The sequence below is a fragment of the Penicillium robsamsonii genome, assembly GCF_028829455.1.
Source record: "Penicillium robsamsonii strain IBT 29466 chromosome Unknown utg000001l_segment0_segment0, whole genome shotgun sequence".
In the NCBI taxonomy this organism is placed as follows: Eukaryota; Fungi; Ascomycota; class Eurotiomycetes; order Eurotiales; family Aspergillaceae; genus Penicillium; species Penicillium robsamsonii.
This window is the reverse complement of record NW_026643219.1, coordinates 7,686,390-7,699,141: the sequence shown is the minus strand read 5'-3', so window position 1 is coordinate 7,699,141 and position 12,752 is coordinate 7,686,390. Positions and strand designations below refer to the sequence as shown.

The 12,752-nt window shown below is 49.8% G+C and overlaps 7 protein-coding genes across 7 annotated transcripts; 5 read left to right on the top strand and 2 right to left on the bottom strand.

Annotated features, from left to right (window-relative positions):
* Positions 1-94: 94 nt before the first annotated feature.
* On the top strand, positions 95-1,611 carry aspC (septin CDC12; the record flags this gene model as incomplete). Its single annotated transcript, XM_057227259.1, has 7 exons — positions 95-133; positions 201-214; positions 273-315; positions 378-540; positions 621-931; positions 984-1,492; positions 1,542-1,611. The coding sequence occupies 7 exons, from the start codon at positions 95-97 to the stop codon at positions 1,609-1,611; spliced, it is 1,149 nt and encodes a 382-aa protein (XP_057091275.1).
* A 373-nt stretch (positions 1,612-1,984) lies between these two features.
* N7447_002983 (WD40 repeat domain-containing protein) lies at positions 1,985-3,180 on the top strand (the record flags this gene model as incomplete). Its single annotated transcript, XM_057227258.1, has 4 exons — positions 1,985-2,039; positions 2,111-2,452; positions 2,509-3,099; positions 3,158-3,180. 4 exons carry the CDS (start codon positions 1,985-1,987, stop codon positions 3,178-3,180), a joined length of 1,011 nt encoding a protein of 336 aa, XP_057091274.1.
* A 599-nt stretch (positions 3,181-3,779) lies between these two features.
* N7447_002982 (cupin domain-containing protein) lies at positions 3,780-4,337 on the bottom strand (the record flags this gene model as incomplete). Its single annotated transcript, XM_057227257.1, has 2 exons — positions 3,780-3,935; positions 4,044-4,337. The coding sequence occupies 2 exons, from the start codon at positions 4,335-4,337 to the stop codon at positions 3,780-3,782; spliced, it is 450 nt and encodes a 149-aa protein (XP_057091273.1).
* Positions 4,338-5,045: 708 nt separating this feature from the next.
* On the bottom strand, positions 5,046-6,597 carry N7447_002981 (ACT domain-containing protein; the record flags this gene model as incomplete). The annotated part of the gene is made up of 3 exons (XM_057227256.1): positions 5,046-6,027; positions 6,098-6,498; positions 6,556-6,597. 3 exons carry the CDS (start codon positions 6,595-6,597, stop codon positions 5,046-5,048), a joined length of 1,425 nt encoding a protein of 474 aa, XP_057091272.1.
* A 1,249-nt stretch (positions 6,598-7,846) lies between these two features.
* abr1 (multicopper oxidase abr1) lies at positions 7,847-9,815 on the top strand (the record flags this gene model as incomplete). The annotated part of the gene is made up of 2 exons (XM_057227255.1): positions 7,847-8,179; positions 8,229-9,815. 2 exons carry the CDS (start codon positions 7,847-7,849, stop codon positions 9,813-9,815), a joined length of 1,920 nt encoding a protein of 639 aa, XP_057091271.1.
* Positions 9,816-10,256: 441 nt separating this feature from the next.
* N7447_002979 (uncharacterized protein) lies at positions 10,257-11,403 on the top strand (the record flags this gene model as incomplete). The annotated part of the gene is made up of 2 exons (XM_057227254.1): positions 10,257-10,540; positions 10,620-11,403. The coding sequence occupies 2 exons, from the start codon at positions 10,257-10,259 to the stop codon at positions 11,401-11,403; spliced, it is 1,068 nt and encodes a 355-aa protein (XP_057091270.1).
* Positions 11,404-11,694: 291 nt separating this feature from the next.
* On the top strand, positions 11,695-12,022 carry N7447_002978 (uncharacterized protein; the record flags this gene model as incomplete). Its single annotated transcript, XM_057227253.1, has 2 exons — positions 11,695-11,868; positions 11,897-12,022. 2 exons carry the CDS (start codon positions 11,695-11,697, stop codon positions 12,020-12,022), a joined length of 300 nt encoding a protein of 99 aa, XP_057091269.1.
* Between the last annotated feature and the right edge of the window lie 730 nt (positions 12,023-12,752).

The window sequence follows — 12,752 nt, the reverse complement described above, 5'->3', positions numbered from 1 at the left end:
CTTCTCAATATTGGTACTCTACACAGGGACCTCCTTCTTCATCTTCTTTTTTGTGTTGATTCCCAATTGTTTTTAATCCCCCCTATAACCCACCATGTCGACCGAGACCGCCACGCCCATTGGCATTGCCAACGTAAGCTATTTGGATGCCAGAACCCTCCTTGTGATATCATAAAGCTAACTCGCCGTCTTTGATATAGCTCCCCAACCAGCGGTGTGTACCTTCGAATAATTACGGTGGATACAAAAAGATTCTAATCAAGCTTGTATAGTCACAAGATTGTCGCGAAGCGGGGTGCAGCCTTTACTATTATGGTGTGTTCTACAGTTCGAGGGAAATGCTCCGCGCGTATTGATGCTAATGGTGCATCGATCAGGTTGCCGGAGAGTCGGGATTGGGAAAGACGACCTTCATCAACACCCTTTTCTCCACCACCATTAAGAACTATGCCGATCACAAGCGCCGCCACCAGAAGCAGGTCGACCGAACCGTGGAGATTGAGATTACCAAGGCCGAGCTCGAGGAGAAGTTCTTCAAAGGTGCGACCCAGATACTCTCGTGTCGGGGGAGGAATTTCGACTTTCGTGTTTCGATAGCTGATGCGTTGTCGATTTTCTAGTCCGCCTTACCGTCATTGATACCCCTGGATTTGGAGACTACGTGAACAACCGTGATTCATGGCAACCCATTATCGAGTTCCTGGATGACCAGCACGAGTCGTACATGCTCCAGGAGCAGCAGCCCCGCCGAACCGACAAGATCGACATGCGTGTTCACGCCTGTCTGTATTTCATCCGCCCCACCGGACACACCCTGAAGCCTCTCGATATCGAGGTGATGAAGCGCCTGAGCTCCCGTGTCAACCTCATCCCTGTGGTTGCCAAGGCTGATACCCTGAGCCACGCCGACCTTGTTCGCTACAAGGATAGAGTGAGTGGAATGAGTACAGGGGAGGAGAGAATCCGGACTAACAATCAAGTAGATCCGCGCTGTTATCGAAGCCCAGGGCATCAAGATTTACACCCCGCCCGTGGAGGAGGACGACGAGCACGCCGCTTCCCACGCCCGCAGCCTCATGGCTGCCATGCCTTTCGCTGTCATCGGTTCCGAGAAGGATGTCAAGGCCAACGATGGTCGTGTTGTTAAGGGTCGTCAGTACGCTTGGGGTGTCGCCGAGGTGGAAAACGAGGACCACTGCGACTTCAAGAAGCTCCGCTCAATCCTGATCCGCACCCACATGCTCGACCTTATTCACACCACGGAAGAATCTCACTACGAGGCCTACCGTGCCCAGCAGATGGAGACCCGCAAGTTTGGCGAGGCCCGACCACGCAAACTCGACAACCCCAAGTTCAAGGAGGAAGAGGAGACTCTGCGCAAGCGCTTCACCGAGCAGGTCAAGGTCGAGGAGCAGCGTTTCCGCCAGTGGGAGCAGAAGCTCATCTCAGAGCGCGACCGCCTCAACAAGGATCTCGAGGCCACTCATGCAGCGTATGTTCCGGACTATTGTTTCGGTGAATTCATTGCTAACCGATTGCAGTATCAAATCCCTCGAGCAGGAGATCGAGGGTCTGCAGGGTTCCGGCACCCGCAGCCATGGACGTCGTTAAGATGTTGCAATTTTACCGGGAGTCGACCCGGATCGTTCAAAAGGGGAGTCGAACCATGCTCTTGTTTTTTGTTCTCTTTTGAGTACCCTATGTCTTGTTCGCGCTTGGAAGCACCTTTGTCTGAGGGCTTGGTTCGTTTTGTTTGTTATATCCATTTACCGCTGGTAGCTAGCGATGGTGTGTCTACAACCTTGATAATAACTTCTTCTGTATTCCGTATGATATACAGAATTAATTCGTTTGAACTATTCGAAGTAAAGTAGTGATTTTTGGTTTTACTCCGGGGTCCTGGACTTTAGAGTGGAAGCTCCGAGCTCCATCCCGCATTCTCTAAACTCCGCCAATTCCTCCTCTCCACCTCAACTCGACTGCCATGCCCCGGACAGTATTCCCAACCAGGCATATCCACACTCTTAAAACACACAATGGTAAGCCTCAGACACTAGACGTCATCCAATCCCAAATCTACTCCAAGCCGCAAATGCTAACACCCCTCCAGGCCCCGTCAACGCGGTAACCTTCTCAAGCTCCGGTGGCACCTACGTCCTCACAGGCTCCTCAGACCGAGCAGTACACCTTTCGCGCGCCATTCCAAACAATTCCGATAGCGCGACAGCAGTCGAAACCACATCCCCTATCCAAAAATACGAAGCGCATGGCTACTCCGTCCTAGACATCGCCGTCGCATCCGACAACGCACGCTTTGCAAGCGTAGGCGGCGATCGACAAGTCTTCCTCTGGGATGTGGAACAAGGCATTACAACCAAACGCTGGTCGGGCCACAACAGCCGAGTCGAAGCCGTGCAATTTGCCGGTGATGGCGACTCGGTCGTAGTAACCGGTAAGCCCAAATTCCCACTATTTTCTTCCCAGCATCCAAACTAACATCCCCCCAAGGCAGCGCAGACACAACAATCAACCTCTGGGACACCCGATCCACAAGTTACAAACCCATCCAAACCCTCACTGAAGCAACCGACACAGTCTCAACACTACACGTGCATATGGGGAGTTACTCGATAGCAAGCGGAAGCTACGACGGCCACGCACGAATCTACGATATTCGAACGGGAAATACGACTGTCGATGTCCTCGCGCACCCTGTGACGAGCGTGCGCTGCTCAAGCGACGGCAACGCCCTGCTCGTTTCGACGTTGGACGGACATATCCGCATGCTGGACCGGATGGATGGGAAGCTTCTTAATGCCTTTGGGGGGGAGAAGAGCGTGCGGGGGATTGGGAAGCCGCGACATTCGTATCGGAATTCGGAGCTGCGTGTTCGCTCTGTTTTTGCGATGGGGGATGCGGTTGTGCTCAGTGGGAGTGAGGAGGGAGGGGAAGCCGGGACTGCTGGGGCGGCGGCGTTTGCTTGGGATGTTGTTAAAGGGGAGGTCATTGCTGCTGTGCCTGTTGGGGAAAATGTTAAGGCTGTTAGTTGTGTAGCGTGGAATGGGGATGTTGGGGATTGGGCTGCTGGGTGTTCTGATGGTAAGGACTGTGTTTTGGGGGTTGGGTTTTGGAGAACTATGCTAATTGTTGGTTTTAGGTACTGTCCGAGTCTATGGATGAACTTGGGTCTTTTATTCCCGAAGACGAGGCTATCATGGCGGAGCGACTTCCCCTCGTGTCGACCAATATCCCGGCTATTAAACTACACGCTACATTATGCCATCGCTGCTGAAACAGGACACAGTGCGGAATTCCGTATGGACTAGCAAGGTCTGTGGCGCTCTTGCTACCCTATACCAGTGTCCAATGTGAGCCTTCAATCGACTTGACGATGGGCTCTCACTTACAATCGGGGGCAATGCGGAGACGGCGAGCAAGGCTGGGAGCGAAGATAGGTCCACCTCGCGGACCAGATATCACTACGTGAAGTTCGCCCTAGAGCCATCCCAGAGATATGTTTACTGGGGCCATTGGGCCTTTATATATGCCCCGCACTATTTGAATATCAAATTAATGAGATAAAATCTTCCTTTTCTCCTTTTGCTCTGTGCCTTTATATCTTCTTGTAATCTCGGCTTTTAGGGCTAAATCGTCAAGACTAAAACCTATTGATCTAATCAAGTACTAGAAATCTTTCACGTCTGAACCAATGGTACTTAGACTGCTCAAGGTTAAAAAAAAACCCCCATATATTCTCAACTTCTACACATTAGTGAATCTCAAGCATCCACGCGAGGCTCCCACCCCGCCTCAGCCATCTCGAAAGACTCAAACAAGAAAGCCGGAGCCACCGTACACCCAACGAGTGTCCAATCACCCAAACTTTTGGCATGCTGCCACTCTCCCCGCTCAACGATAGCCTGTGGCCGTTGGCCCTATATAGAAATTAAGCGTCCAGCCGAACACACAAGGCCATATGGCCACACAAACATAAATGTACACATGTAGTATACATAGAGAAAGAAAAAAAAAAAAAAACTCACCTTGGCAAGGTCAATCCCCAGAATTGTATCCCGGATGGGTTTCCCGTCATTCCAGGATAGTGAGAGTTGCATCGGGGCGCCGGCATAATAATGCCACACCTCTGTGCCATCGAGAACACGGTGCCATTGCGAGAGACCGGCTTTTCCTTCGAGAAGGTAGTAAATGCAGGTACTGTGTGAGCGGTCGTTTGATGAGTGGCGGTCGCGGAAGGTCTCGACGTAGTACCCCTTTTCTGGATGTGGAGAGAGATTCAATGTTTTGATGATTTCCTGTGCGGACATATTTTCCGTCATCTTGGGTATAGATGTGAGCTTGGATTTGAAGTGGGAAGAGATGACAATCAAATACCCTTGATGAGTCAGGCGTCAGCATTGTCTCTACGTGGCGCAATACAATGTAGAGCTGAAAGGTAAAGCAATCACTAGAACGTGCAGAAAAGGCCAAGAGCTGACACTCCACATTCCACGCCAGACTTGGTTCCTCGCTATGGTATATATCACTCGATCCCCCCCCCCCGTTTAAATATCCCACGCCTTCTCAAGACGAAATAATGACCCAAGCGTATACGTCCCCGGAACCCTTTAGACGGCGCCTGGCTGTGAGATTTGGGACGATTTTCGACATTCATTTCTCTTTGCACGAAGGATATAACATGATGCAGTATATATATATTCTATGCGTGTATGTCAATCTGTAACGTGTTGGCATGGATGGTGCCCAACGGATATATATCCCGAGACCGGCTTGCTATAGTTATGACAAGGTATAAGTGACAATGTCTAGACAGTAACTAATCCAACTCTGGAATTCGTAAATAAACAGAACTGTTCAAAAAGCAAAGACAACTGTGGTATTATTCATACAAATATTGAAACAAGCCGGAACCCCAAACTTTTATCCCAGAAACCACATGAGCACATAAACACATCATAACATAAGTCATACCTGACCAGTCCCCATAAATCTCCACCCAAAACCGCCCTCAACCCCAGCTGCGAAGTCTAGTCCAACCGAATCCCCTCACGTTTAGGCGACTGCATCTTCTCTTCCTCAAGCGCATCAATGGCCCTCCTAAGCTCATCTTCACCAACGATAATCGTACCGGCGCGCGCCGTACTCAAGAAACTAATCTCGACGGCATCGGCGACATCCACATCGGGCTGGAGATGATGTGTCGAGGTGGGCAAGGGATGTAATCCATGCGACGGGGCCGAGGTAGACGTCGGGTGTGTTTTATCGATCGAAAGAGCCGCGAGACGCGTCCCGAAAGAGTCGAACAGTTTAGGCACTGAGCCGGCTATGCTACTAGCACCACTTCCGACGCTTGAATCCGCGCTGAAAGTGTGGTGAGATGAGGTAGCTGCGTCCGCGAGCCGACCTGCGACGCCGCAGACGATGCCGGATGCTTCGAGGGGGAGATCGCGGAGGTCTAGGGTGATTGGGATGAGGTGGTCTTCCTTTGAGCCTAGGAGGAGACCGGAGCCATCTTCGTAAGTTGGCGTTCCTGTTGAGGAGGTTGAGCGGCGGGCGAAGCGGGGGAGGAGACGCTTCTCTATGAGGAGTGAAGCTGCTGGATCGAGGGCTGCGAGGGTGAGGGAGAGGAAGCGTGGTTCGTCGACGAGGAGGACTGTTGTCAGGGCGTCACGGAGAATGGACATTGATGATTCCTGGGAGTGGTATTCGTGATGGGCGGCGCATTGGACTAGACGCAGGGAGTGGTCTACGGATGGGGTGATTTGGTGTTTGCGGAGGTTGTTGAAGGTGCGGGTTTGGAGCTCGCCTAGCGTTGAGGGGGGCGGTGTTCCTGGTGGGATGAGGTCGCTGAGTCTTCTTTCGATTGTTGGGCTGAGGGGGTTAGTGATGAAGGCTGAAGCATTGTCGAATTGGAAGCCTCTTTTTTCTAGCGCGGTCATAACGCTTGCTTTGCTTTTTTGTGGGACTATTATGTAGTCGGAGAAGTAGGTTGAGATAAAGAAGATGGAGCTTTGGGGGGGGGGGGGGGTTAGCTATGCCTTTTTTTTTTTTTTGTATAAGGTAGTGGGGGTTCACATACATGCCTGCCAGGGCCAGTGGACTGGTTAGTTCCAGGACCCGCTTACCGGCCTCGAGGCCTTGGCCGAGGACTTGCATGACGATATAGTCATTCTCGCTCATGACTAGACGGGGTCGGAGGGAGACATCCAACTGGTCGAGTTGGTCCATGACTGGGACGAAGTATTTGTCGACCAGACGTCTGGGACACATGACGGAGACTTCCACTGGAGTGATGGAGACATTCATGAATGCGGGGGGTTTGTAGCCATGCTCCGACGCGTGTTCGAAATCATCAAATGCAGCATCGTCGTCTGTCTCGTCTTCCAGTGGTGGAGTTTCATCAAAAATGAGTTTGAGTACAGACTTTAAGAAGTAGGGGTACAGCTCCAATGGGATGTGCACCAGCACAATACGTTCCTCCTAGCATTGAGTTAGTAGGTGTACAAGTGTTGTCTGCTGCCCATCTAAATGACTCACTAGGAAGTGCACTTGTACATCGAGAGCCATTGATTGATCCATGGGTTATGGCTTTGGAGAGAGAAGATGTGAGGTTTGGATATGTCGACTATTACGCCATCGACGCTTGATGATGCTATTTGGAGTGAAGAAGCGCCATCGACATATGTTAAATAATTCTCAAGATATTCAGAGGAAGCTGGGCCTCTTCTTTTTTTTTTTCCTCCCAAAATTTCTTCCACTTATCTTCCTTTTAAACACATTTTGACTAAATCTCTTCAGTTTTACTCCACAGCTTATCAGAACAGTAGCGCTTTTAGTTAGCGCACGGACATGCACCTTGTTCCTGGGCTTTTGTGGGGGGAAAAAGCCCTTAGCTTTTCTTTTTACGCCGAGGTTTTCCGAGGTCGGACTTTCTCCTATCAGACTCATGCCTGCAGACAATTATGGTATACGGGAGGACTAGTGTTCAGTCTGACATGCGGCCGGACAGTCTGATTTGTCGAATTTGTAGAGCACAGCTCTGGTGACTGCAAATCCCCCGCTTTCCGGCATTGGCTTGTGCTTGTGTCTGCGAGATAACATGCATTGGCCTCTGTAAAGCTGGATGCTTTTTTTCTTTGCCGCTGTAGCAGATGGAAAGAAATTTCAGTGCGTCACTCGGAATCTTTAGACATGGACGGGAAATTCCCATCAGTTAGGTTGGCTTGACTCTATCCTATTATGTGTGTATATGTCCGGGAAAATTAGACTTGCTGTGAGCAATGTTCGGAAGATATGTATGATACTTTGATGCGATAGCATAAAGTTCATTTTCTGTTCTGTTTATGAACGGCTAAGCCTTTCGACCTCGAGTATGACCCCCTTGCGTGGCGATCTAGGAACCACCTATGAAGTCTCTACATTCTTCGGAGCTAACTTCGGGCATTCTTCAACAAAGGGAGCCCAAACCCTGAACTCCATACATATCTGCCCTCTCCCAAACCTGAAAGTTCATGAATGAAGGCACGAATAACACTGATATCTGACCCGAGTCGCATACCCGGCCCCTGCAGATCGACAAGATGTTGTTTGTGTTGCTGTCGCCCTCGTTAAAAGAGGCTCAGTGTCCAGATTATGTTGTGACTCCTTTCCACATCCCATCACAGCGGCCAATCTGTGCCGATTCGACAACCGCGATCTTTTACATTCTTTTTTTTTTTTTTTTTTTTTTGCTTTCTAGTTGATCCGGCCTCGTCTTCACGTTCGTTTTAGAGAATTTTATTATCTTTCTGATTTGGGCCATCATTTTCGCTCGTTAAATACACCCACAATGGCCAAATTTAGTCTTTTAGGGCTGGCCACTTGGGTTGGCTTAGCCGCAGCCAAGGACGTCTACCTGGACTGGAACGTCACTTGGGTTAATGCTTCCCCCGATGGGTTCCAGCGTCCGGTCATTGGTATCAATGGCCAATGGCCCTGCCCGCAGATCAATGTGGATTTGGGCGACAAACTGATCGTCGATGTCTACAACGGCCTTGGAAACGAGTCCACGGGTATCCACTGGCACGGCATCCGCCAGGAGGGCAGTGGTGTTATGGATGGTGCCGTTGGAGTCACCCAGTGCCCGCTTGCGCCAGGAGAGCACATGCAATATCACTTCGACGTAAGTAATCACTAGTGCGAAAGATGAATATCGTCTAATTGCAGTGTAGATCAACCAAACCGGAACGTACTGGTATCACTCGCACGACATGGGCCAGTACCCCGATGGATTCCGTGGTGCTCTGATCGTTCGTGACCCTAGTCCTCCTTTCCACTTCGACGATGAGTTCACACTCACTCTGAGCGACTGGTACCATGCCGAGATGCCGGGGCTGCTCAACACCTATCAGTCCACGGAAAATACGAAGAACCATGGCGCTGAGCCCATTCCTGACGCGACATTGATCAACGACTCAACCAGCACCAAGATCAAGGTGCTGCCTAACAAAACGTATCTTGTTCACATCATCTGTATTGGAAACTGGCCCGGCCATTTCTGGGTGATCGATGGCCACGAGATGACTGTGGTGGAGGTCGACGGCGTCTATACTGACCCCTACCCTGCTGGAGACAAGTTCCTGCGTGTCGCAACCGGCCAGCGTATGAGCGTTCTGATCAAAACCAAGTCTGACGCCAGCAAGAACTTTGCGATCTGGGATACTATGGATGTCAACATGATGTTTATCTTCGAGAATCGTACCATCCCAGAAAACTACAACCCTAATGCCACCGCCTGGTTGGTATACGACGAGGCGAAGCCCCTGCCCGCGCCTCCCGTTTTCCAGCACATTGACTTCAATGATGACTTTGTGGATGATGTCAACCTGGTACCAGCAGACCACGAGCCCTTGCTTGAGCCCGTGAACCACCAGATCATTATGGACACCGGCGTCGCGCTGATTAACGGTGTCCCACGCCACACGGTTAATAACAAGACCTACATCGCCCCGAAAGTGCCGTCTCTATACACTGCCAACACAGTCGGATCCGAGTTTTCCTCCAACCCCGAAGTTTACGGCCAAGTCAACCCCTTCGTCGTGAAGCACAACGACATCGTCGAAATCATCATCAACAACCATCACGGCAACTTGCACCCCTGGCACTTGCACGGCCACCACTTCCAGGTTCTACAGCGCACCCCAGTCGATGGCGGTTTCTACAACGGCTTAACGAGCAACGTCTCCACGACCCCGATCAGACGCGACACCATCATGGTCCAGAACAACGGCCACGCCGTCATTCGCTTCCGCGCAGATAACCCCGGTGTTTGGATGTTCCACTGCCACGTCGAGTGGCACGTCGAGGGTGGTCTTATGGCCACTATCATCGAGGCACCCGAGACCTTCCCGGATAGCGTCCACGCTCCCCCGAAGAGCCATTACGACGCCTGCAGGGCCTATCCCCAACAAACCAGCGGTAATGCCGCTGGCAACAAGGGTCTCGACTTGACCGGACTCAATACTACGGTTGAATCTGGCAGCCACGGCGCTCTGTATACCAAGAAGAAGGGCACCAAAGTTCCCGCTTCTGCGGCTCCGTCTCATAAATCGGAACAACCAGTGGCGCCAAATCCCGCTGCCAAGCCATTCCCATCAACTCCCCAAGCCCCTTCTGTGCCCTTTCCACAGGGCTCGCGCCCCAAGTTCCCACAAAACTCTCCCGACATGGCGTCGGTAGCAGCAACTGCGGAGAGTACCAAGGGTTTCTGGCCTTTCAGTAATCGTGATATTTTCTCTGAACTCGAGGACTGGGAGTAATCCGCGTATCTGTGATATGCTGTTGCGCTTTTATAGAGGCTGTAAAATGCTTGTCTATTAGTTTTCTTTCACTTATCATGTCTAATTGCCATAAAATTCAACACTATCCAATCCAATAGAAGCCACTTTCGATACTTTTCCTCTTATATATGACGTGTATAACACCTGTCTCCCTTTCTACCACGGATATATAGTGTTTTGGCAAATATCCCTAACTCAACCATACATGTCTATACGGTAGAAAGTGAGTATATCTTCACTCCCGATAATAACCGCAACGTCAGCCTTGGTTCACCGTGTACCTGGGAATAACAGCTCCGTTTCCTAATCGAGTAGGAGTCTAATTATCGCATCCTGACGACTTCACTCACTCTCTCTTTTCACGCGATAAACCCCCAGAACCATCCATCCAACAAACATCCCCTACAAGAGTCTACCAAAATGTCAAATCTATTCTGCTGCACAACCATCCAACCAACCAACCACCCAAACCCCGAACATGAGCAAACATTCACCGACTTCACAAAATGGGCCTTAACAATAATCGGTAATCTAACAGGATCCGCCGATCCCGCCGAAGCAAGCGTCTGCATCCAGCTCGTGCGGCAGATCAACAGCGGTCCGATAGAATCTATTCGGTATTTCGTTGGAAGTGATAAACACGGGAATTTTGAAGAAGTCGCTGAAGATGGGAGTCCGGATGCGAATTTTGTGAAGATGAATGAGTGAGTTGCTAACCCAACCTGTTTATCCTCTTGATCATACACGCCCCACGACTTCACCATATATTGATCGTATAAACAGATGCAAAACCTTCCGATGCTCCCAGCACGACCGAATCTTCGATCTAAATCTCTACGAACCAAGTACGGGGAGTACCCGTCATTGGCGATCAAGGATCGCTAAACCGCTTAAGCAGATTGAGAACGCACTGAAGAATAAACTGTCAGGATCGAGATCTAGTATGAGACCTATGCTGGGATCAATGGGGTCTCGCGGGGGACAGAGAACTGGCGCGAGTTATGGGTATGGATCTGGGATGGGATATGGATCTGGATGGGGATCGCATTTGGGAGCTGGGTGTGGACGGAATTGGGGGACTGGAACTGGGGGAGCGACTGTTTTTGTGCCGGGTTCGACGACGACCACGACTACGGTTGTGACTGGGACTGGGTGTAATGATTGTGATGGTGGAATAAACCGGAAGCAAGACCACGAGCACAGTCATGACCAGGACCAGGACCAGGAGCATGAGCATGAGCATGAGCATGATCAAAACCAAGGCCAAGATCCTGAGATATATCTGTCCGAGACTGAACATACCGATAAAGACAACGGAGACCAACCTGTTCCTTCTTCGCCTGCACTCAGTACTGAGGTAGCCCAAGATGACGCAGGGTCATACTCGCCTCATTTTGAGACCCAGGCTACTTTCCATGATGATGGTACGAGCCAGAGCTACTTGCACACTGAGGACTATGGCAGTTATTATCCCGGGGTATCTTCTGATGATTATGGCAGCTATGACTGCGGTGGAGGGAACAATGACGTGTACGATTATGGAGATTGTGGTGGTTTTGACGATTGAATAGCTAGGTTTTGATCGTTTGAGAAAGAAAGATCCGTGGAATGAATTCTCGGGGTTAGCACACTAAGTATCCTAGCCTCGTTCCAGTAGATCTAGAGGAAGATAAGTAAATCTATAGGCCTCGTAAGCCGATCTGCACACAACAGTGACATTATACGCTCGCATGGGTAAGAAATAACCCCCGCCATGCTTGGGTTATATATTCGAGAATCTAACATCACCAAATGTCTAACTCTTTCTCAACTATTCCACCTATTACTTAAATTCACCAAGTGAAACGTTCTACGCTTCATGGAGAAATTAAACCAGGCTGTATCCGGCGCCCTCGCCCATAATTCAATCCGAATTCTAGTACCAGCCGAAAACTTGAACGGTAAAGACTATCTAGCCTCAACTGGCGAAATAATCGCCAGCTTCGTCGATTTTTGGAAAGAAAATGCGAGTGTGCGGATTTTAGCGGTGAAGGTTTGAACACAACACACTCGACTTCAAGAATGACGGGTACGATTATGACAACACCCACATCCAAGTGGTTGTCATACTGTCTACCTACTCTGACTGTCTAGAAAATGCCATAACTAGACAACCTTTCGACATCAACCCCATGACTCGTTACTAGCCAGAAGAATTGCAAGCCTTCAATCCTATTTCTCGAAGATCACATTAAAGGTATGACTTATTATGCCCCTCGAAGTTGCAGAGGAAGCGAAAAGGTTTGTGCTCTATAGATATTGAGAAGGCGGACCATAAAGAAAAGATGGATAGGTTTGATTCCAACTTATTTTGATGTACAAGACAATCTACAGAAGAATAGAATAAAATCAAATTGCTTTCTTTTTTCTAGCTAATCCTTGATGACATACGAACGTCAGTTCGTGCAGACAAAACCATCTTCGTGATGTTGAATTGGAATAATGATGAGACATAAAAAAAGACTTGATTGGCGGATCTCGACGGGCATTTTCCGTTGAGAGTGACTTGGTCACTGGACGAAACTGTTTGACCCAGGAAATTTGTGCGGCCACTTTGAGGTGACTGGTTCGATCGTACTTGTTTGCTTTGTACTCGGTGCTGGAGATTTGTTTGACCTAGAAATTTCCCAAGGTCATTGTTTGTTTGTAGGTTCCATCGAGTCTTGATTTTGACGAGAGAGAGAGAGAGAGAGAGCCGTACGAAAGCCGTGGGAATATTTGTGATAGCTGACGACATGACGCTCATACTTGTCATCGTAGATTGAAAGACCGATGGCTGCAGGGATTGGTCAAGAGAGGAAGATCCATGGAGGGTGGCCGTAGTAGATGGTCAAAGGAGAAAGACCGATGATGGATGGTGGTGGCCACAGTTGTCGT